Source organism: Saimiri boliviensis, chromosome 4 (genome assembly GCF_048565385.1).
Source record: "Saimiri boliviensis isolate mSaiBol1 chromosome 4, mSaiBol1.pri, whole genome shotgun sequence".
Lineage (NCBI taxonomy): Eukaryota > Metazoa > Chordata > Mammalia > Primates > Cebidae > Saimiri > Saimiri boliviensis.
In genome coordinates this window covers 8337899-8363774 of record NC_133452.1, presented here as the reverse complement: position 1 = coordinate 8363774, position 25876 = coordinate 8337899, and the positions used below count along the sequence as shown (strand labels likewise).

Genomic DNA, 25876 nt, shown 5'->3' with positions numbered 1-25876 from the left:
ACTCTTCCAGCACGAACTGTCCTCAACAGTGTTTGACATCACCTTGGTTTATGCAATTTTGCTGTGGCTTCCACCAGCCTACAGAACAGAATCTGAATGTGCCAGTCATCACTGGGGTTCCCGGTTGGCACCTGGGGTATTTATCCACACTTGCACCCCTGACTGCCCCCAGCGCTGTGTCTCTGACACCTCCCTGTCTGTGCTCCCTCCTCTGTGTGGACTGGACATGCTCGGCGTGCCTGCCCTCTATTGCATCCACATCACATCCAGCCAAATCCCATGCAGCCAACGCGCTGGAACCTGACGCTGTCTATTGGGTCAGCAAACCTTTTCTCTAAAGAACTGATGAATACGTATTCCAGTCTTTGCAGGCCATCCAGTCTGTTTCCCACCTACTCCACTCTGACCTTAAAGCAGGAAAGGAGCCTTAGCCAACAGGTACAGAAATGGGGGGTGGGGGGGGGGGGCTGGGTCTCCATTAAACTTTATGGACATAAGGAACTAAATTTCATGAGTCACACAATATTATTCACCTTTTGATTTTTCCCAACCATTAAAAAAATGTAAAAACCATTTTTGGCTCATGGGCTATACAGAAAAAAGCAGTGGCCACAGCAGAGCTTAGTTGACTGACTCTTGCTTTCTGTGCATACTGTTTGCTGATCCACACTTTTTTTTTTTTACTTTTGAAAATTGAGGTATAATATATAACTTATACTAGGCAACTTTAAGCACACCAATCTTAAACCAACAGCCCGGTGAATATTGACTTGTGTATGTAACCATGCTACTGTCAAACAGATGAAGATATAAAACGTTTCCAGCAGCCTCAGACTCCTAAATGGTCCCTTCTAATCACACCCCAACAGAAGCCCAAGCTCTTTTTTTATTCTTTGTTGCCAAAGCAGTCTCCACGCTTCCTTTCATAGGCCTGGATAAAGCAATGGGGAAACGACCCTGTGCAATCCAAACTTTCACAGAGCAGAAAGAAATCCAGAAGATAAAGGTGCGTAAATGAAACTTCGGGTATCACTAGCTATTGCAGCCACAGAGAAGAATGTCTTTTCTTTTCAACGACTGGTGATATATGATTAAAAAAGCTGAAAGGCAATATGCCAGTACACATTCATTTTCCAGGCAGTCTCGTGCTGACACTGTATTTCCTTACCTGGGTCAAGGTGAGCGTTGCCTGTCTGCAGGTGCTGCACTGTACCCTGAGTTTTCCCGGCTGCACTCTTTGACAGGGGCCTTTGCAATAAACATAGAAGCTGTTGTAGACTCGTCTACCTGCTGGGGAAGAAAAAGCAGAGGAAGTGGCTAATAATGCTGAATCCAAATTGAGACAAGAAATTCTTTTAAAGCTTGTGAGAGGCAAATTTTAAATCTCAGTCCTCAGGAACATTTTGAAACATTACTGGAATAAATATTCCAATGAGAATACAACAATTTAATTTAGAAAGTCTAACTTTACGCTCCAAGAATGAAATCTTTCCTTTCTCTTGCCAACAGGCCTGTGACTTACTCAGCAAAGTAAGCAGCCTACTGCCAAGAGAACCGGCCAAGTGTATTTACAACACAGTAAAATCAAAGGCACTCTCTGCCGTGGAAGTTTTAAAAGATGACAGGAATGCTTCCAGGATGCTCTTGAATTCTATTTCATGCTTTTGGACACAGTTTTGAAGACTGTAGATTTTCCATCTCAAAATCTTATCTGTAGAAGAAAACGAGCCCATTTCTAATGATATGAATGATATGATCTCAGTTTGCTGGGTTTCTAGGGAAAACTTTCCAACTCACAGTCACACATAAAATAAGAGAAGAAGCCAGTCCTGAGGAGCTTTCACAGACCAAGCAGCTATGCACAGAAATGGAGGCTTTGCATTTCATTTATGATCTCTCTCACTAGGCAAACACCATTCAAACAATACATTTTCAAGAGACCATATAGTGATAGTTACTCAGTAAATTAGGGAAATTTAATCATCTTTACTCCCACATCTGTTACGGATTAACTTTATTAAGAAGCACTTATCAGTAATACAACCTCCTTCCTGAATTTCCAAGTTTTGAAAATTACTAAATAGTTCCTTCCTTTAATCCTTACCTGGGTAGGATAATATAACAGATCATGACATAAAAATTTCTTTCAAATTTTATTATGATCATCAGAGGCATCTAGAAATAATAGTTAAATATATTTTTAACATTTGGAATGAAAATTCTCAGCCTCCCAAATGCGTATGGTCTATTCAAAACAACTAGAACAAAAATAAGGGAAAAAATGAGAGATCCTACAGTCCTTTGCAGCTCTGTTTCACTAATTTACAAAAAGAACTTTCGCAGACATACTAGATTATCATTTGTTTAGCCACCTTTGCTAATATTGTAGGTGACAATACTTTGCAAAATTTGAAGTACAACAAAGATGTAAAGTTTGTTTGATAATTTCTTTGCAAAATATTTTATAATTATTACTCTATAAGGATTAATATTTAGTTTCCAGTGGGAAATGGAAGATAAAATGTAAACACGTGTTTGCATTCATGTGAAAGTACTATTTTCTAACACCTTTGGGTAACTTTAATGCTTTAATGTAGAAGATGTTCAAGTACATAATGTCACATTGTTATTAGCAAACATAATAATCACATAAAATATTTCATGTGTAATATAAGTAAAGCACAGAATCATATATTAACGTTCTAGAAATATCTGTAACATAACTGAAATATTTGTAATACATAACTAAATGATAATAGAAATATTTGTAACAAATATTTGCAACATGCAGAGTATCAAAAGATCACAAGAACTGTGATAATTTTAATGTGCACTAAGAAGCGCTTGGTGAAGGAGGTAGGAAGTTTTACTGTTAAAACCTTTATCAGCAATATGAACAAATCCAATTTCACAATTTTTATAAGCTACTGTAAAGGTCAAACAATAAAAAAAAAAAAGGAGGAAGAAAAGGAACAGGAAAAGCACAAGTTTCCAAGGGAAGACAAGGTTGCAAAGACACTAGCACTATTAGCAAGATTTTACAATATTAAAAAGAAGCATCTCGGAAATTGCAGGAAACTAAATGACTTCTCTCTCCCTAGGGCAATAGCGATGTTTGCAATATTGTTTCAGCTAATGATATATCAAGGCAGAATCTGAAGACTAAGGAACCCTTCCACCTCAGAATACTACAACCTTCGCTAAAGTCCTTCAGAAGTTATTCAGAAAATACTGCATGCCAATGTCTGTGCCCTAGAAGCATACAAGATGACATGCAATCTATTACACACATTGCTTTCCAGAGCCGGCAAGTTGGGGATTAATAGCCAGTCTAAGGAAGATCAAGGTCAGGCCAGGCCTGGCTGCAGCACTTTTCAAGCTGTTGGCTCCACTTGGTCAAGCAGCTGGGGCATCGGGTAAATCTTGAGAGCCCTTCTTCAGAATGGCGTCCCTATTTATTTGGCTACATAACACAATTTAAAGTTGGCAAGGTTTTCTGTGCCATGCTGTGACCTGGACAGCCATGAAAACAACACCCCGAGGATCACCTGGGCAATGTTCCCATCGGCCTGGATGAAGGGCCTGAGGTAGAAACTCTTCAATATGGAGTCATAACTCTTTTTTTTTTTCTTTTTTTTTTTTTTTTTTGAGACGGAGTTTCGCTCTTGTTACCCAGGCTGGAGTGCTATGGCGCGATCTCGGCTCACCGCAACCTCCGCCTCCCGGGTTCAGGCAATTCTCCTGCCTCAGCCTCCTGAGTAGCTGGGATTACAGGTACACACCACCATGCCCAGCTAATTTTTTGTATTTTTAGGGGTTTCACCTTGTTGACCAGGATGGTCTCGATCTCCTGACCTCGTGATCCACCCGCCTCGGCCTCCCAAAGTGCTGGGATTACAGGCTTGAGCCACCGCGCCCGGCAGAGTCATAACTTGGAGGAATGGCAAGGCAATTCCAAAATGACCTGAAACACCTTTCTTAAGGTACGTAGCTGTCCCTAGTCAAGAGCGGGAATCTTCCCCGTTCACTTCTTCCTGGGTCTTAAAATCTTTATTCTCTCTTAGTCAACTCTTCTGTATGGCAGCTTCTTGATTATCCCAATAACTAAAGTAGCTCCGTTTGTGTTCATATGAGTTTCCTCTATTTCTACGGCAAGTTTTGAAACATAGAGAACTTTTTCATAAATTGTACAAATCACATCCTTCATTGTAATTCAGACATTTAGCTATGTTTGGGTGCCCCGCGTGCATGTGTTAGTGTATGTGTGTGACTGTGTGTGTGTGTGTGTGTGTGTGTAGCTGTATACACATATACTACATATATAAACTATGTGCTTGAAGGATCTGTGATGAAGTTTCAGACATCATGTTACTTCACCCCTAAATTCTTCAACATCCTGAAACTATGGATGTTTTTCATATAAAACCATTTAGCTTTTTAAGTGATTTGGTGATTTCGGTAGTTCTATTCGTAGCCTCATCAGGTATACTTTAAGTATACTTTACAGACAATGACAGTGGTTTGCAAACTAATAAAAGATGACAATCCAAAATATTGGGGATTCTCTGGTCAAACCAACTAGACGGTGCTAAGTGCAGCCAAGTTAAACAAGTGCCCGGTCCACAGCCCTTCACAGGGCTGTATGACTGTAAGAAAGGAACGACAAGGCACAGCACATCCCCACCTTCTGCTGACTGCAGAAGGCTTCCTGGAATGCTGCATCTTGTGAAATTGTACTTCTCAGAAAAAAAGAAAAAAAAAATTGGAATCGGAGGAAGGATTCAATCCACTTGCAGGGCTCGATTTGTAGAAAGTAAAACTGCTCAAGTTTATAAACCCAGATTTACCAAAATCTCCTGGAGACTTGCCTGGGGCCAAGTTCCCTCCGACCCGAAACCTTAACGAACTTACATCGTTATTTTGTCATGTGTCAGAAGGTTAAGTCTACTCATGTAACGACTGTACAAATAAAGTATGCTCATTTCATTCAGTAGTTCTCCCCGCTCCACCACCACCAACCCCCTGCCTCTCGCAGAGAAGTTAAAAAAAGAAGTGCAGTGAGTTCAGGACCCTTTTAAAGTGTGAGCCACTGTGGCCATTCAGAGGGTCCCCTGGCTGCGGCCGCTCCTTAGCCCCAGAAGACCATCTTCCTCTTTCGTTTTCTCTCCTGCTTTGCCTAACAGAACCCTCAGTCAAACCTTTTCTTTTCTTTTCTTGCTCCAAAAAGTTGCTGAAATAATTAACAATATTCACAACATATCAAGTAGAACTCATATTTGAAAAGAACCTATTTTATTTGCTTTGGATTTTTTAGAAACCAGCATAATCTTTAGAGTTATCATTTGTCTTTTATGTATTTTAGATAATAGGCTTAAGCACCGAAGACGTAGGAAGAGTCATTTTGATTCTAAGGGTAATTTTTCATTAACCTCAGAAGTTTCCATCACTGGTTGTCACTGAGAATTTAATTGCTTGGATAATTTGTTTTCTAGGTGGGGAGAGAGTAAGATATAACATATTTCATATCTTGGTAAAACAGTGTTCAGTATCAACATATTGTAAAAGAGCAAACCAGCAGGAGAAGAACTGATTTTAAGTGATAGTTATCACATGAGCATATTAAAATATTAAGTAGAACAATGCTACCCAAGAGAACTCTCTGTAATGATGAAAATGCTCTCCACCTGCACTCTCATATATATATATATCACACACACACACACACACACACACACACACACACACACACCCCATATGTGGCCATTCGCTACAACTACCCATGGAGAATCTCAAACTTGGTGAGGAATTACTCTCTGAGTTTTATTAATTTAAAGTAATTTCAATTTAAATAGCTGCATGTGGGTAGCAGCTACCAAACTACAAAGCACGGAAGAGAATTAAAAACACCAGCGTGTCTTCCTCTGTCACCAAGAATGTACGTAATTCACAATGCTGAGACTCACTGCGCAGAAAAACAGCTTGTTTCAATCTGTGCTGACAGAAAAAACAATGTTGGCTTGAGGGAAGGTGAAAGAAGGTTTAACTTGTGGTACTGGGAGTGGGACAGAGGCAGGTAGGGACTCTGTAGTGCTAGAGGCAGTGCAAAGCTTGCCATCATGTCGCCTATTGTCCCCTATTTCCTACACCGAGAGGATCAATTCTTGAGATGCACCTGGACAGCAATGGTCCCATCCCCACTTCCATCGCCACCTTTGAAATCTGACCTATATGCTCAAGGTATAGTTAGAATGGCACTTCCTGTAAGATTTCTGCCTTTGATCTCCTTTATCATATGATATTTCCCTGAAAATAACATCTAAGAGAAGTAAAGTCTCCAGTGCAGTCTTGTCCCCTTTGATCAGCTGGCTTGCACCAACACCACAGAACCAGCAACTGCTAAGGAGCTGCTGGCATGAGGCGTCCTCCCCAGCCTTTATCCAAAGCCCCCCACATCGCCCAGCCTGGCTATTGGTGGTTTCAACTCCTTCACCCATGCCTCCTTCTGACTACAGAGTTGTCCTGGTTTCTGACACATCAAGAATGCTGCTCCTGGTATCATGAGCTCCCATTTTTCAGTCACACCTGCCATATTCCCTCAGATCAGCTCTGCCCCTAGTCAAACAGGGAATCACCTCACCACTGTTAGACCCCTGGAGTCCCTTGTGGAATAGATACATGACCACAGCCTCTGCACCTGTGACAGCGATCTGGTCAGAAATAACAGCAGGGGCACTGAACCTTTTCCCTCGTCATCTGCCAGGATTCTTGCTATTGTAATTCTGGGTGGTGGCCTTCAGAGAGCTTCACCACATTTGCTGGAATACATGTCTCCACAAGGACGCAACCAATATGTACCAAATGAACAGAATGAGCACCACCTCTGATGTCCAGCAAGCTCTTTTTATACATTATGAAGAGAAACCTATTTTTCTTCATGTTAACTGAAGCTATTCATTAGTTCTAGTTTAACCAATACGTACAAAATTAGTCTAAAGTGTTTTCACATGAAATTCCTTTGGAATGGATTTTTCAAATCACCTCTTCTAAGGACACCTTGCTTTGGAGCATCAAAAAGATAGGGATCGGCTGGGTGCTCTGGCTTATTCCTGTAATCTCAGCAACTTGGGAGGCACAGGCAGGTGGAACATGAGGTCAGGAGATCAAGACCATCCTGGCTAACATGGCGAATCTGCGTCTCTACTAAAAATACAAAAAAAAAAAAAAAAAAAAAAAAAAAAAAAATAGCTGGGCGTGGTGGCACATGCCTGTATTCCCAGCTACTTGGGAAGCTGAGGCAGGAGAATTACTTGAACCCAGGAGGCGGAGGTTGCAGTGAGCTGAGATCCCACCACGGCACTCCAGTCTGGGCAACAGAGTGAGACTCCATCTAAAAAAAATTAATAATAACAAAGTGGGGATTATGACCATTTCACCCTTATGCAGGTTACTGGGGGAAAGGTTGCTACGCTGGGCAGGTCAAACATGGAGATTTCATTTTCTCACTAGAAACCTCCCTCTAGGGAGCCACAGTTAGCATTCTCTGGAATGGTCATGCAGCCAACCGATTCACTTGACCATCTTACCATCCAACTCACCATGTGGCCCCATGCATGCCTATCATCCCGTCTCACTATGTGAGTGTATCACTCTTTTTAGTTGAAGGCTTCCTTCCTTCCCCTTCTGAAGGGTCATGGTACCTTGTGTGCATACCACTGGCCCTCAATGAGCTCACCTTGACCTTTCTTTACCTATCCAATCATTTCTATGGATATTACGATTCTGTATGTAACATTTCACTCTATTTTATATGCTCCAAATGGCTAGTGAAGTTACCTGAACTCAAATACCCAACAGATATTTGCTGGGTCAATAACTTCTCCCACATTTTTAATGGGGGGAACATTGAAGTGAGTATGGTAGGGATGTCAGGTCAACAAAGGAATAAGAAATAGAATGCAGCCAGGATTATTAAATATCTAGAACATCTTTCTATCAACCAGATACCCTTGAAATTGTTGGGGTATCATATTGGAAATCACTTAAAGTGACATCAGAAAAATTACTTATATGAGGACTAACACAAAAAAATTATGTTTATACAGGACTTGGTATAATTGCATGTTAAAGGGAAAAAGTGAAATTCTAAAAGTTTACCAACAAGCAGAACTATTCTAAAGGAAGACAGTTATTACATGAACAATCTTCACTCCAATCCTTGTCTAAAAGGTTACTGCACCCAACTAAATCAAACTGCCCTGTTCCATGCTTTTAGCAAGCCATAAATTTTATGGAGTAACCAAGGTTATGCTGTATTATACATAGCTTCCAATTACATAACCATCCATCCAGTGAATGTACTTCTAAAAAATACTTCTAAAGCATGTTTAGCAATCTCTAAGGAGACTCTACACTTAAAAGTTATAACTTAATTCTCAGGTTTTTTGCTGGAGTTTTTAATTAACGTATTTGTACAATAATTTCATCTATTGAGGCAAAACCTGCTGATTAACTCTAATGTCTTTTTCTGATGTTTTTGGTTGTTGCTGCCAATTTATTTTTTCATTTTTCATTTTGAAAGTAATAACGAAATTTCCCATGCCAAGACAAAACTGTAGAGTGAAGCATAATTTGAGAATTAGGTTTAACTAAATAACAAAGTTCAAAGCCAGAAAGAGTAAATGCAGTTGCTTTTTCTTTCAGAAATGGGCACAGGCCAGGAAATGGGCACCGTTAATGTGGGGGCAGGAAAGTCACAGCTTTGCAGAAGGTGAATGAACTCCACGATATATATGTAAGTGGAAGAAATCATCAACACTGCAGATATCATGTCCAGTTTCCTCACAATGACATCTCTACAGCCTGGGACGTGTCCATCGTGACTTAAAGAGGTAGCAACCCTCTGGAGCCAGGAACTCTGTGTCAAACCCTGGGATGGCCTTGTCACCATTGGCAAATTAACTGACCCTCAGTGCCCGTTCTCTCATCTGTGATACTGAGACAACAACAGTATCTAACTCAAAAGACAGTGGTAAGGATTTTAAAAATAGTAACGGAGGTGAGGCACTTAGCACAATGTCTGCTACACAGAGAATGTTCGGTACATGTTGGTTATTTGTATTTGCTGCCAAAAAATGGCAGAACTCAAGTTCCGCCCACAGATTCCTCAAACTCTAAGTATTACTCCTGCAGCTGCCTCAGGTGGCTATGCTCCTGCTTTTAAAAATGTTGGTTCTTAGTATTTCCATCTAAACTTACTCTGACTTTTTGAAAGTAGCTGAAATATAAATCTTAAGTAATTCTTTTTCAGATTTTCAAATTTTATTTCCAACCAAATCCTTTATGATCAAATATTTAATAATAGTATGGAACATAACTATGATGGAAAGTCCCACAATCGATTTAAATTTTACTAGAAGCATATTTCTTTCTGTGAATCACTTTTTTATTATGATATAAGAGATACAGGTGGATTGTAGAAAAGCTAGGAAGGGAAATAGTAAACAATTATATGATCTAGTCTAGTTGATAAAATTTTCAAGTTGGCTAATATACTTTTCAAAAAATAGGCATGGGCAAAGACTTCATGACTACAACACCAAAAGCCAAAATAGACAAATGAGATCTAATTAAACTAAAGAGCTTCTGCACAGCAAAAGAAACTATCATCAGAGTGAACAGGCAACCTACAGAATGGGAGAACATTTTTGCAGTCCATCCATCTGACAAACAGCTAATATCCGGAATCTACAAAGAACTTAAACAAATTTACAGGAAAGAAACATGAAAAAAAGCTCATCATCACTGGTCATTCGAAAAAGGCAAATCAAAACCACAAACTGCCATTCTAGCTGCTGTGATACCATCTCATAGCAGTTGGAATGGCAATCATTAAAAAGTCAGGAGACAACAGATGCTGGAGAGGATGTGGAGAAACAGGAACATTTTTACACTGTTGGTGGGAGTGTAAATTAGTTCAACCATTTTGTAAGACAGTGTGGCCATTCCTCAAGGATCCAGAACTAGAAATACCATTTGGCCCAGGAATCCCACAATGAGAACACATGGACACAGGGAGGGGAACATCACACACTGGGGCTTGTCAGCAGGTGGCAGGGCTAGGGGAGGGATAGCATTAGGAGAAATACCTAATGCAGATGATGGGGCGATGGATGCTATGAGACAAACTTGAATCTTCTGCACACGTACTCCGGAACTTAAAGTACAATTTAAAAAAGTATTTCCAAAATAAAAACTGTTTTTTTATTGTGTGGTTGTGGAATGGTACTGAAGGGGATTCAATGCATATTTGAAAATTTAACATTAATGGCAAATGTTAAATTTGTGTCCATTCTTCTTTGAAAGGTAGATGCGATTGTCAGCATTTTATAACAAAGTAAACAAAACCTAATGGATTGAATGGTGTCCCAAGATAGCACCCAGGGTAATCAGAGATTTGCATGTAAGCGTTTCTGATTAGAAAGCACATGCTTTCCTTTTAACCACATGATAATAACATTGCATCAGACGGTGGACTTTGCTAAATATTGCAGGGGACTGATTCGTTGGCTCTTGCAAAGTGGCACTTTCACACAGGCTGGCAATTATGGACCAAGGCCAGGAATCACTAATACCACTGCCTCCTGACTCACTACCCCAACATCCCTAATGCCATCAGTACTAACAGCTTAACGAAAATTCCCGTCAATGTTTTAAAGCACTGCCATTCAGCAAGAATGTGCAGGTACAGCAATTACCAATGAGGAAAATTAAGCCTCATTTTCAAAGATTAGCACATGTTTTACAAATTGAATGTTTTCCCAAGAAATGGAATCCAAGGGATGACCTGAGAATCAGTAGAATTTCTTTTTCGTTTTTATAGAAGTGGTACTTTTCTTGCTATTTAAAAGCATCTTTTAAAAAACAAGGTGCCAGTAGACACCGTAGGAAGACCTTCAAAGGGGTACAGATCAAACGAATAGGCACCCGAAGGAAGGGAAGGGAAGTTTAGAGGTTGGGCTAATTCAACACCCAGAGTTCTTCGACTTCCAACTGCATGCACTTTGTTTCAGCCCTACCATCTGAAACGTTTCTATCTTGAATATCCTAGGTTTTGAGCAGCAGAATCATGGTTCCCCAAGAGAGTCAAGACAGAAACCACAGCACAGACTGCCTCTTCTCCTCTCTTCAGGGTTGGGTGGTTCTCTCTGAGTAGTCACGGATGGCAGCCACTGGCCACCTGTGGCTCTGATCACATAAAAGGTGGCTGCGGAAACTGAGGGATTCATGTTTATATGTTATTTACATTTATTTAATTTAAATCTAAACAGCCAGTTCTGGCCAGTGGTTATATAAATTTGGGCAACACAGGGCTAAGGGGATGAATTCCTTCTTAATACAGATTAAAAGTTTCAGGGAAGTTATTTATATATTTGTAGACTTTTATCCAGTACATATGCAAATAATCTGTCCAGGGAAACTGGTAACATCAGAGACGTGTGGTCTGTTAGACATTTCCTAGTTGATAAATAGATAGAGAGATAGATCCCTAATTTCTCAAGGCTCTCTGAACTGGTCATAACATCTTATGATGTCCCTCGTTCATTAAAAGGTTAAATAAAAATTTTTACATGTGTCCACTTTATATTTGCTTCATGATTTTACCTTTTGTAAATCATACTTTCAGATCTTATTTCTAAGGAGAGAGAGGATTGTTAAGACTCAAGCTTGGGGTTGTCTCTCAATAAGCAAGCAATAAATATTCACCTTTTTTCCTTGCCCTTTATTCCTGCTAATAGCATCTAGAAATCCTAAATTTACCCTTATTTCCAGATGCCCTAATTCCCCACCCACAACCTGTAAATCCCCTGCCCCTAAATGCCCATTACACCTTAGTTACATCATTCTCAGGGACGTAAGCCACATTCTATCTCACAATATCCCATAGATAATTTTATCTCCCCTATTAAGCTTTAGATTTTTTTTTGAAGGTGAAGACCACATTTTATTGCATTCTCCCTGGTGTTGATGAATAAAAATGGTAAATATTATGTGGAGGAACCAAATAACTAGACTTGAAACTAATGGTGTGGTATAAAAAAGTCTTTTAGCTTGCGAAAGATAAAATCACAATCAACTGACCTTAAAATAACTTAATCTCTGTGACAACATAATGAGGAATGTTCTTCCAGGCCCAGTAAAATGACATGCAATTTGATAATTATTTTTACAGTGTCAGGATTCTAAACTAAATGTTTCTCAGCTTCTGTTATTTGGCGATACTAAATGAATGTTGTCAAAAGATTAAACGTAAATTGGTTATAAATCTTCATTTAACCACGTCGTGCAGGGGAGGTTACATTACAGCCACCATGTTTGTGTCATCACTAAGAAAATGGAGAGTCTTATTTTGATAGTATTAAGACTATTGAAATTATTGTTTGTTCTATAGAATTGGCTTTGGAGTTGAGGATGAAGCCTTTGATGGGCATCACTGAATACATGGGCAAGGCTGAAATAAAAACGAAGGGCAATGAACTTAAACCCTTCTGGACTCCAAATGGACAAATGGACAGGATGTGGCCACCATCTGCAGGTAATGCTGTCATTGTCTGAAAGGCCGCCTTCGCTTTCTAACCAGGTTTTCCAAACTAATTAAAGAATTTAATTTCAGTCAAAAGAAAATCCTTCTTTTTAAAGCCCAGTTTGCCTGGCTTTTGCATTTCGACCTACGGTTTGATCACCTGTCCAAACCATCTGGCGGCAGCAATGTGATCTAGTTAGACTCTCACAGACGGTACCTGGGAAGCTCCATCTTCGGGCTTTCATGCTGAAGCCACACGGCCACACAGCCAGGACACCTTGATGGAAAGCCGCTCACGTCCACGGTGAGCCCATCATGAGATGATGAGACCAAGTGGCTCTATAACGATTTTGAGAGTCAGCAAAACTGTATTTTAAAATGAAATCTTCCTTTTGGTTCTGTATTTGAAGTAAGGAAAATCATTTTCAGGGGTAAAATCAGGGCTTTGGAAGAAACTGATATTTTAATGTTCATTAGGTTTAATTTAACTTGCAGTAATAACTATGACATGATAATTATACCAGGTGAAGCCTGCCGCAGACTTAGTTCTACTTTAATATTTAATTGATATATTGCAACCATCAGGATTTTCGGTGTACAGACAAACATAGTGTCCTTGTGTAACTGTGTAAATGTGCTCAACTAGTGCAGCTATTCTACAACGAAAGAATCTTGCCTTAATCAACGTTAATGATTCACACCAGGAAAAAAAGGCAGAAAAACTGTAAGAGGCACCTCTTGACACATTCTCCATGCAGTACGTGAACCCAGGTCTAGTGATTCATTCCCCCGAGATGCAAGGTTTCCACGTCCCTTTCTATAGCCTCTGTGTGGGCGTGGGAAGAAGGAAGCAGAAAAACACACACACATGTTTGCACCCACATGTTCCTGCTCCTTACTGCTCTGGCTTCTCAGACTTTTTTTCTAGACAGAGTCTCACTCTTTCACCCAGCCTGGAGCGCAGTGGCACTCCCTTGGCTCACTGCAACCCCTGCCTCTTGGATTCAAGTGATTCTCTTGCCCCAGCCTCCTGAGTGGCTGGGATTACAGGCGTGTACCACCACGTCTGGCTAATATTTTGTTTTTTTGTATTTTTTTGTAGATGGAGTATCACCATGTTGACCAGGCTGGTTTTGAACTCCTGACCTCAAGTGATCCGCCTGCCTTGGCCTCCCAAAGTGCTAGGATTACAGGCGTGAGCCACTACACCCAGCTTTAAATTTTTAAAAGACTATTAATAAATGTATCAATTAGAGGAATACGTAAGATTCTTCTGAGAAGCTCAATTACTATTAGCGCAAGGGAGAAAAAAACATTATCACGGTATAAAAATGTCCACGAAGACAGGAGGTGGGTGGGAGTGTGGGATCAAATTCCGGCAGAATCTCTTTCAAAAGAAACAAGTGGTTTAGTACGTGGTTGAAAGGCAGACATGCTTTCAAACGAAACAGGTGGTTTAGTATGTGGCTGAGAGACAGACATGTCACACACAGCGCCAGCACAGACTTCACCCTGGGGAGGCAGGTTTGCCTTTCAGAGGCCTGAGCTGCCGTGGCAACAGTCACAGCCCTCCAGAGATAGGATCATCGCTGATAAACTTTAGAGCCTCTGGAAGCCCTTGCTGGAGAGCAGTGTGACGCAGGTGCTTTCCGGACGGCGCTGAGGCCCAGTCCCCGCCCTGCGGAAGCCCCTTTGGGAAGGACACGTGGCAGCGGGCATGATGGTGGTAGCTTAGCAGGGGTGGAGGCTCCTTTGTGTAGCCTGTGCTCCTGCTGAGAGGTGCCCCCAAGCCCTGGAGTCAGGACATCAGGAGGCTGTCGTGAGTCATTCACTAGGTCTGGGAAGCCCAGCACTGTCTAGTTGATGCTGCACAGGGCAGGACCCTGAGGTCTGTGGCAGACCAGAGCCCAGGGGGCACAGCAGCCGGGCCTGTTCTGGAGTGCCTCTGAGCAAATCCACCTGTCTGGGCCTGTCTGGGCTTGAGGCTTTGACATGAGTTATGTATTCAGTTTATTAGTTATTAATTTTTAAGCTTACCAGGGAAATTGGATGTGTAGCAAAGTATGGAAACCATTTATTAAAAGATTCATGAGAGTAAGGTAACAGTTGAGTGGACAGAAAAGCAGCATTCCTGGAGTAAAAAGATGCTGACTTTGTGGGGTCACACGGAGGCAGTGCCAGGACCCTAACAGTGCAGTTCCCCACGTGGGGACCTGGTGCCATAGGTGGGGTGGTGTAGAAGGCACGTGGCCTCCACTCTTGCTCTTCTGTGGCAGTGAACTGAAGAACATTCATCTTTTCATTTCTTTTCTGTTTCTCAGCTGCCAAGCATATGCCTGTTTAGACAATTCTTTAGGAATCAGGCCCTGCATGGTGGCTCACCCCTGCAACCCTAGCACTTGTGGAGGCCAAGACAGATGGATGACTTGAGCCCAGTAGTTTGAGATCAGCCTGGGCAACATGGAGAAACCCAGACTCTACCAAAATTAAAAATATACATTAATAAATAAGTTAGCTGCGCAAGGCGGCATGCACCTGTACTCCCAGCTACTTTGGAGGCTGAGGTGGGGGAATTACTTGAATCCAGCAAGTCATGGCTGCAGTGAGCCATGATCCCACCATGGTACTACAGCCTGGGTAACAGCCTGTCCAAAAAAATAAGTAAATAAATCATAAATCAGCCAAAGGCTCAGCTTGTCTGACAGAAATTTTCCCAAAATCTACTGGAACCCAGTAGATTCAGAAATCTGTCAGACGCTTCTTTATCTAACACTGCATAGGTGACTGCCTGTTAAGAAAAATTAATAAAAACTGACAAGCCATCCACCTTGTAGCTCTTTCGCTTCCTCCAGTGTTCATTACTGGCTTTATTTCATTTCTAAATTGAACTGCATATTGCAACCTCAGGCCAGCTGGATCTTTGCATAGATACTATCTCTTGTTTCTGCCAGAGATGATTTTTATTCAGAATGAACAGTAAAAGGCAACACTAGGTACAAAATGCACTTGAGTTTTAAAAGAAAGATGAAAAAACTTGCACATCATCCAATAGTCCTCTGCAGCATGGAGAGAAAAAAAAAAAAAAACCATATGTCAGGGAAATAATATCTTTCTTCTCCATTTCACAAGTGAAAATCTAAAAACCCTTGTTTAGATTCATTAGTGTTTCCTTGATTTGGTTCTTTGGTCCATGAGTAAACACATTTTAGAGATTGTATTATACCTACGATGGAGTTTGGAAGTGAAAACAGTAATAAATGTCACTGACCTGAAGGAAAAAGATATTTCTGTGGTTACTGCTTTATAACTGCTGCTTCTTTGTATGAAAATTAATGAAAAACACCTTCTCTTCTGAGTTTTATGTCTTTGAGATCCTGGCTTATGATAAAATTATGAGAATAGAATACCTATAAATTCTTTGTCTTCTGTGACGTAACTTTTCATGAGACCTTCCATTGATTTTGCTATCAGACGCCAGTTAGTGAGAACCTACTATTGTGTCCGGCTCACGTTTGATTCTGTTGAAGATCCTGAAAAACTTCTATTTATTTTATGAGTTTTACAGATGAAAACTAAGTTTCAGAAATGTAAATATAATTTTCCAAGAGTCATATGGTTTTGTAAGTGTCATCACTGGGATAAAAACCAAGCTCACTATGTATCCAATGCCCCTGTTCTTTCTGCCACAATACACTCTAGCTTTTCGAGATTTCATGTGATGTTTGAAAGCTAGTCTCTCTAAGAAAATCTGGGAGAGGGGGAAAGCAGGAGTACATTTCCATGCCAGTTGGGGTGTTTAACAGCTGTATGATTTGGGGGGCGAGTACTTAAAACGTTCTAAGCCCTAATTACTAATAGTATTTGCCTTAGTGATGGCATAGAATAGTAAATAAAATAAAATTCCCTTGCCAGGCAAGAACAGTTGCTCCTTTGTATCCGTAAAGGATTGACTCCAAGACCTTCCAAAATCCACCTGTGCTCTGGATTTTGAGAGAGCACATCAGGGTCTTATGGTGTAGTATTTGCCTATAGTCTATGTATATCCTCTCATATATTAAAATTGTCTCCTAATCAATGAGGAAAAGACTCCCTATTCAATAAACTGTGCTGGGATAACGGGCTATAGATATACAGAAGAATGAAATTCAAATGGATTAAAGACAATCCACCTTGGAGTTCATTTTTCTGTATGGTGATTCCTATACAGAAAAATGCCTATCACCGTATGGAAAAATCAACTCCAGATGGATTAAAGACTTAGCGTTAAGACTTCAAACTATAAAAATCCTAGAAAAAACCTAGAAAGTACCCTTCCCAATAGAGGCCTTGGTGAAGAATTTATGGTTAAGGCTTCAAAAGGAATTACAACAAAAGCAAAAATTCACAAGAGGGACCTAATTAAACCAAAGAGCTTCTGCATAGCAAAAGAATGTATCAGACAGCAACAGAATGGAATCTTCAGGTATGAGCCCAACTAGACCAGAGTTCATGGAGGAAAACATCTCTAAATAAACGTAAAAGAGTGGCTAAATCAAGCAAGGGTAATAAGTTAAGATACAGGTACAAAGCAGAAGTCAGCAAACCAGGTACAAATGAATCTGTCACCCACGCAGTGAGCATAACCCAACAGTAGTTTCTCAAATCAGAGACCCAACCAGCAACCTAGGTAAAAGGGTGGCTAAATCAATCAATGAGAAAAAGTCAAGATGCAGGTGCAAGACAGAGGTCAGGAAACTGAACTCCACATGGGCACAACAGGGGGTCTTCTCATGGCACAGCCAAGGGGAGGAGCAGGCAGCCGTCAGGGACGAGTATTCAAAAAGGCAACACTCATCAAAGGACTGAAATTTGGAGTCATGGATTTCAGGAGGGATTCGAAGTGAAAGAAACAGGCATAGACAGACAAGTCCCCGGTAAACATCACAATTCCTCTTTTCACTCTTCTCTGGAAATGGGATGCATTGTGAATGTACTGAGCTAAATTATCCTGCATTGCTTTGGCCAGCTATCCCCTTCTCTGGTGAATATTTATTTTCAAAGAGTTAGATGAGTAAAGAGAGGAGAATGGTAATGTAACCAATCTGATGCCTTGTTAGAAAATCTTCCCTCATGATATCAGGATGCTTTGGTCTGAAAAACACTGGTTCCTGATGGCCTAGTTTCTTTTTTAAGGCTAATGCACAAAAATGCATATTCTGCCTATGTTTCTTCCCATGATGTGTATTCATTTAGTGGATAAGGAATTATTTCTTTTCTTCCTTGTTCACCCTCACTCCTGATGCCAAGATCAGTATCTTGCATTTGCTGTTAGTTGATGACACAGAATTGGCAGCAACATAAAATAGACCTTCTTCAATTGGTCTGTTTGTCACTTAGTATATTTGTCATTGCTGTGACAGTAACCTGGCTGATGAATGAAATTGACTGGGCTATGAGGAATAATAAGATATTCCTGAAGACTGGTTTCCCACCTTGCTATCTTAAACCAAAGCCATTAAACTCTTCAAATAAGCATGCCTTATTCAATAATTCATGCACTTCAATCAAATTTGGAACAGCAGAGAACTCTGAACATTCCTGTGATGCCACAGTGGCACAGCCAGAACTAGGCTCAACAGCTCCAAAATCATCAGCCAAATATGTCAGTCTCTCAAGCCATCATTTGACATAGACTATGCTTCTCTGGCATTATTTCATTACTAAAAAATAAAATGATTGGAAAGTGTATGAAGCTTATAGTAGAATATTAGTGGACAGAGAGAGGAGATGTAAATATTCAGGTAAAATTCACTAAGTTCACAAAAAGATTTTTAGCAGATACACGTTAATTGGAAAAAATGTAAGTCTTTGCTTTATCACTTTGCAGTCTGGGTTTGACAAGGACATAATCCCTAAAAAGAAAGCATTTTCAAAAGAATCAGCATTAAAGGTATAGAGAATTCAGACACTAACTCAATCATGCATAATTTTATCGAACAGTTAATATACTTTCTAAGATGACATACCTGTTGGAGGGTAAGACATAAAGCATGGAAAAGATAAAAGTAGATGTTATGCAAAGTTTTGCAGTTAAAGAGACTTTGGTTTGAATAACAACCCTTTAGTTTTACAACCCTGGACAACATAGGAGGCAGAATTCTATGAAAATCTCCAAGATTCCAGTCCCTGATACACATGTCCTCTGTAACCCTCACCCCTTGAGGGGAGGTGGCACCTGTAAAAATGATCAGATATCCTCATATTATACAGCAAAGACGAAAGAGTTTTGCAGATGTGCAAAAGGTCTGAAATCAGTTGATTTCCAACCCTGGCTGGCCCTGACCCAATCAGAGAAGCTCACATAAAAACAACTAGTCCATATACACCATGGAATATTATGCAGCCATCAAAAACAATGAGTTCATGTCCTTTGTAGGGACATGGATGAACCTGGAAACTATCACTCTCAGCAAACTGACACAAGAGCAGAAAATCAAACACCACATGTTCTCACTCAGAGGTGGGTATTGAACAATGAGAACGCATGGACACAGGGAGGGGAACACTACACACTGGGGTCTGTTGGGGGGAAATAGAGGAGGGACAGTGGAGGGTGGGGAGTTGGGGAGAGATAGTATGGGGAGAAATGCCAGATATAGGTGATGGGGAGGAAGGCAGCAAACCACACTGCCACGTGTGTACCTAGGCAACAATCTTGCATGTTCTTCACATGTACCCCAAAACCTAAAACACAATAAATAAATAAATAAAAATAAAAATAAAAGACTGTGTGTGACAATTCCAAGGTCCAGGTCATCACAGGATCGACATGTGCTAAGTGTCTGTTTCACCCAAGCGTTCAGATTTGCATGTTTGTTTTTTTTTGCATGTCACACAATGTTGTAAATATTATGATCCATATGACATAATAGACAGAGAAGCAACTGGACAGGGATCCCAGGAGCCCAGGATCCACACAGTGTAATATTTACTATATTGAGGCATTGGATGGAAGTTATGTTTTTGTGGATCATGTTATGATTATCTGGAAAAGGCTGTTTTGGTTTTAACAAGTAATAAATCTGGTTAGGTTCAGATAAAAAAAAAAAAAAAAAAAAAAAAAAAACTAGTCCAGATCTTGTGGGAATGAAGATATGGAGACAGAGCTTCTGATGGCTTTGAAAATGTGAATGACCATGTTGAGAGCCCCACGTGCGTGCCTGGGCACTTCAGGAGCCTCAGGGAGCTGAAAGGAACCCTGGCTGACAGCCATCATGAAAGCTGGGACTTCACTTCCATAACATCAAGGAATGAATTCTACTAACAATCATGTCAGCGTGAAAAAGAATCACAAACAGCAGAAAGGAACGTGGCTCAGTTAATGCCTTGATCACACCCTTATGATTCCGAGTGGAGGACACAGTTAAGCCCAGTTTCTGTGGGTCAGACCTGCAGAAATGTGAGACCTGAATGACAGAACACACACACACACACACACACACACACACACACACACAGACACACACACACACCATAGTGCTCCGGAAACAGGACATTATACCTTTCTACAAATACACTGTACATTTTTCTATCTTTGTGTATCTTCTTCATGCCCGTGTTTTCCCCACTCAAAGGTCATTCCCACAGCTCTACCTGTAAAATCTGTTGACTCTTCACCGCCTGCCCAGGATTATGTGTATTTACAATGTGCCAAGAACTGTTGTTGTCACTTTGTAATATGAGATAAGAATCACATGAGATAAATATTACTATCGTCCCAGTGATAAAGGACAGGGAATGAAGGACTAGAAAGGCTGCTTTGGCCATGCTCGGGTTGCAGTTTCAGCATCTGAATTTAGTCATTCAGGCTCCTGGTTATGCTTTCCACCACCACTATCAGCTCTGAGCTGATGGCCCCTCACAGATACTCCTCCACATCCAGAAAAAGAATGGTTTCTCTTTTTCTTATCTCTCACTAAATTTTATTTGACTTAGGATTTAGACTGAGACCAAGCTGAGCCATATTTGGCACATAGATACATTTAGTATACAGCACTGCATAACAGTGTCTGGTCAACGACGGATTTCACATACAATGGTAGTTTTATAACATTATCGTACCTTATTTTTACTGTACTTTTTCTATGTTTAGATACACGAAAATGTGCCAATGTCTCACAATTTCCTATAGTATCCAGTACATTCCTATGCTGGACAGGTTTGCAGCCTAGGAGCAACAGGCTGTACCACGTAGCCCAGGTGTATACCAGGTGACAGCATGCAGGTCTGTGTTAGGACACTCTTGGATGTTCACACAATGCCAGGATCACCTAATGATGAGCTTCTCAGAATACATCCCCCTCCATAAGTGACCCAAGATGGAATTTACACCCACTAATGTGCACGTGGGGAGGGACAAGCTGGAGAAGAAGCTTGATCCGTGCTGCCATTTATATTTTCCCAGTTGGAGGAGAGAAGCCAATCAAAGGGAATTAACAGGGAGGCTGCAAGGCTTCTGGAAGGAATCTGTCCTGAGGGAAGTAGGACTCGGGAATTGGATGATGCTTCATCTTCTTTCTGGGCACGAACCCACCCTCATCCAGCTACTCTGGTATTATACGCCCTGGGAAGAAAACGATGGCAAGAAATTAAGGTTGTTGCTGTAATCCGCAGGGCCCAAGCCTCTCGTTCTGAGCTGCTATGAGTTTACACAGTGGAAAGCCATTTCCTGATCAAATTCTATAAAATGAAAATACTCATCTGAGGTCCCCAGTGTTAGTGATAGCCTAAACTCTTGCTGCTCTTGGGAGAGACGGGCCTGTTGTCTTGCTTCATTTTCTGTTGTTATAACAGAATATCTGAGACTGGGTAATTTATAAAGAAATTGTTTATGAATGTAGCAGGGGTGAAGCATGAGGGGAGAATGTGCTGCTTTGACAAGGGGGCCAGGCTTCAATAATTTCTAGAGAACACAAAGCACAAAGAAAACTTCCATTGCCCACATGGTTATATCACTGATTATCCTGTTGTGTGTTGTTAAACATCTTTCCTGTGTAAACGTTTTGGGAGCACTGGTTTCCCTCCTTTCTTGGATGGCACGCTACATTCATTTCCCTTGAACACTTACCATCATGAAACTTTTGTATTCATTTGTTCATATGGTTACTGTCTGGTTCTCCACTAGAAGTAAAGCTCTGTAAATTGAGAAACCATGTGTGTCTTGTTTAACACTGTATCCCTAATACCTAAAACTGTGTCTGGAACTAGTAAGTGCTCAGTAAATATTTGATCAACTGAAAAAGAAAAAAAAAAAAAGAAAAGAAAGAAAATGTTTATTTAGCTCACAGTTCTTGAGGCTGGGAAGTCCAAGACTGGGCAGCCCCATCTGGCCTGCATCATGACATGGTAGATGGTATCATGTGGTGAGAGCACATCCATGAGTGGGCAGGTGCAAAAGACAAAACACAGATAGTGACTGAACTTTATAACAACCCACTCTCACATTAACTAATCCAGTCCCTCAGAAGTGAGAACTCACTCTTGTCAGATGGCATTAATCCATCCATGACAGTAAGTCCCTGATGACCCAAGCACCTCCTGAAGTTTCCACCACCTTTAAACCAACACACCTACACGGGAGACCAAGTCTCAACATGAGCTTTGGTGAGGAAAAACCAATAAAAGTTGCAGGGTTTTTTTTTGTTTTTTAAATATCTGTGCCTGTTTCTAACAACCCTATCTATACTGAAAACATATGCAATTAGGTAAGTAATTCAACAGAGGCTTTATTCAGTGTGAATTAAACAGATTCTCTAAGTATTTATGAACATACTCCAAATAAGCCTCTGCTTCCATAAAATTAATTTAAACGTTTAAAAGCAGCATATTTAACCAGAAAAAAAATATATAATTATTGAAAGGTATTATGGTTAGTCTAAATTTTGGAAGAATTAAAGGAGTCCCAGATTTGCATGTAGGCATTTTTATTTTATTCATTTAAAATTCATAGTCCAAAAGGATCACAGCACAACCAGCACCAGAGCAGGGACAGCGGCATAGAGAGGGTCATGTCCACACCTGGCTTTGTCACTCAGCGATTTGCAGGGAGCTGATTCAATCTCCCCAAGCCTCAACTTTCTCATCTCACAGTGAGGATTTTGAACCCATGGGATTTTGAAAACTAAAAAGGGAAACAAGTCTACATACATGCATTGATTTATATTTACATTTATAAATTAAAATTAGACACAGATCCATATAGTATATATAAGTTCCATTTAGAAGATAAGTGTTTAGGAAACCATATGTATATACAAATGGAAAGAGTAGGAAGCAATGATCCCAGGGGAATCTATTGCATATGGATAGAAAGAAACATCAAGAAGTAAAAATAATAATGATAAAATTGGATAAAACTGGGCAGGTTAGAAAGAACTTAAGGAGAAAGAGTCAGTGCTTACCCTAAAAAAGACACACACACCCCCAAAAAGAGAGAGAGAGAGAGAGAGACAAAGAAACTGAGAAAAGCAGAAAAATAAAAGGGCTGCGCTCTTTGAGACAGAGAGACAGACAAGACAGAGGCAGAGACAAATACAGAGACAGAGACAGAGACACGCAGGCACAAGAAAGGAGGGAGGGCTTCCCTCCAAGGCTGCACTGCACCCCTTCCTGGGTGCTGTGGGTTGGGGTCCTAGGCCTCCTCCTTCCACAATGGCACCATAATGGGAAAGGCGCATGAGGAGGATGAAACCAGTCCTCAGGAGCAGGGCCATGTGGGTCAAATTACTACAAAGACATTTGGGAGGGATTTCTGCAGGAGGACCACAAAGAATGCTTTTAATACATGGAAGACTCTATGAGTATAACAAGATGAACTTGAACCTAAGAATTCTTGGGCATGGGTGACTCATTGCTTCATCCCCTGGCTCAGGCCAGATCAGTTCTTCAGAGTCAGTCATGGCTCCATTCCCCTCCTTGGGATATGCTGCTGCTTACCAGGAAATCCCAGTCCTGAGGACGGAAGTTTATTCTCTTGCTGTGCTAATGATCCAGCTAGAAAGTGCTGGCAGCCAGCTGCCTGGCTGGCTCTCCTACAGACCCACAGCCTTCTTATCAGATGGGAGGAGTAGTACAGTGGATAAACAGGGTACACATCTACATTTAACTTGACTTAATTATCCCAGTATATACATGGTACTAACATATAGTCTTCTGTATATGTACATCTTTAAGTACTTGGTATGACTTCTCCGTAATAAAGTCCAAATTTTAGTATGTGTTAATTCTTTTAACATCCATACTCTGTAGTCATTGACTATTATATTCATCTTTAGCTCTGCACACTTTGAAAATATGCAGTTTTCCCCCATATTAATTTAATAAACCAATGTAATACTTAAAGTAATAACTTAATGTGACAACGTAATAAACAAAACCACTGCAAATTTTCTCTTGCTTTTCAACATCTGGAATAATTTAGCTATTTTTTTTTTCTCTCACTCGACTCTTTCTTTCTATATCCATTAGAACCCAGTTCCTGAAAATCATGGTTTTTGAAAACCCAAAACATATCCAATTAAATTTTAATGTAAGAGACTCTCTCAATGATCAATAAATCTAACACCTACAAACATCTGTTTTACTTTAGAAATGATTCAAATATGTGAGTTCTAAATTAAGAGGTGCTGTTTTTCACTTTGTGCTTGACCTTCACATAAAAGCACAAAGCTGAAGTCTGCTTTGACATTAATTAATCTTCTTAACATTAAATAATCTCTCTTTCCCTCACTCTTTAACTCAAAAAACATAGTAGGAAAAAAAGTACTAGCCTTCCACCATTCTTATCTCCCATGTGACATAAAAGCAAAAGTGAAGTCAGCTACTAAGTCAAAGCTGGAGAAAGCATTCTCACCATCCCTAGTGTCTACACAGAAAAGCCTGGGTGACTTCTGCACAGAAAACGCGAAGGTTGTGTTCCTCTGTTGAAATCTGGGGGAAGTCTAAGCAGATGGACACAGGATATTGTATTTTAGACATAAGTAGTTCTATTATAAAAAAATAATAATAAAATAACTAACTACTTAGTGTCAATGTCTTCCTGTGAAGATTATTTTCTCATCTGTGATGGTGAATAGGCAGATACAATTTTTATTGTAGAGAGAATTCTCCAGACTGAAAGTGTGGAAACTTCATGACACTGAGCTCACTGAAGGACCCGTGCACTAGGCAAAGTACGAGAGGGACTGAATATATAGTAGAGAAGCCTTTAGTCTTTATTTCTATTTAAGCAGATAGGCTTTAAAGAGACATGTTTTAACTGAAATCACAAAATCGCGAAATTAAAAACTCAAAATACAAACTCATCATGAGGGCTTTGGAACTGGCTTCCAATGTGAGATGGAAAGTGTAAGGGGTGCTCAATGTGACAGCTGGTCAACCGCAGGCACAGGCAGGAACTGGAGGCTGTCCTCTCCCTTCCCCAAAATAACAAATACTGGGAATGACAGCCCCGGAACGAATTCTTTCCTGTATAAATGTGGATGCTCATTTAAAATTTGACACTTAAAGTTACGATTCATTAAAATGAAAAACAGGAAACTAACGGGAAAAAGTTCTTCGTCCATTGATCTCTCATCTCACTTTGCTGAAAGATCACTAAATGGTTGGAAATTAATGTCTGATAAATATGTGAGCTGACTGAAGTTATAAATATCTTCAAAGAGCTATTCAAAGCTTATTAAAAATCTTTTCTTTAATGAGGTGAAAACATGAAAATTAGCTCTACCTAATGCCTAGCAGAGTCCAACACTGTACTTTATATATTGGTTTACAAACATAATTTCCAGGTGTCTTGAAATAGAACTCCAATCTTACACTGTTCTGATTTTTCAAAGTCCTTCCAGATATTGAGACTCAGGTACCATCACTAAGAATAGATCCTGCAGTAACATCAGCCTGGCCGCAGCTTCCGCATGCACCACCAGAAGCTGCTGGTTTGCAGCGTTATATGCCGGATCTTTTACACACCTCTAAATATTGGAAGGTACCATCGTCCAGTCTATGGGACCACTTCTTTGTCTATCTATACTCGCCACTCAGGTGATCTTCTCAGTCTTGTGGCTTTAGATATCTACCCTTTGCTGTCTGCTGAATTTATGTTTCCAGCACTGAGTTGCAGATTTGTACAGCAAATTGCCTCCCTGACTCATCTGCCTCACCATCTCTAAATTAATACGTCCCAATTAGAACCACTGATTGTTCCTCAACAAAACCTGCTTCTGCCTAGTCTCCCACGTCCCAACAAAAACAATCCCACTC

The 25876-nt window shown here is 40.4% G+C and overlaps 1 protein-coding gene across 4 annotated transcripts in view; it reads right to left on the bottom strand.

The window, feature by feature from the left end:
• Nucleotides 1-25876, bottom strand: part of PRKN (parkin RBR E3 ubiquitin protein ligase) — a 1400491-nt gene that overhangs the window by 873527 nt on the left and 501088 nt on the right. For all 4 annotated transcript variants that reach the window (XM_074397175.1, XM_003933783.4, XM_074397176.1 and 1 more), the window contains one exon: nucleotides 1169-1290. In XM_074397175.1, coding sequence (XP_074253276.1) covers nucleotides 1169-1290 — 122 coding nt within the window. The remainder of the gene's footprint in view (nucleotides 1-1168; nucleotides 1291-25876) is intronic.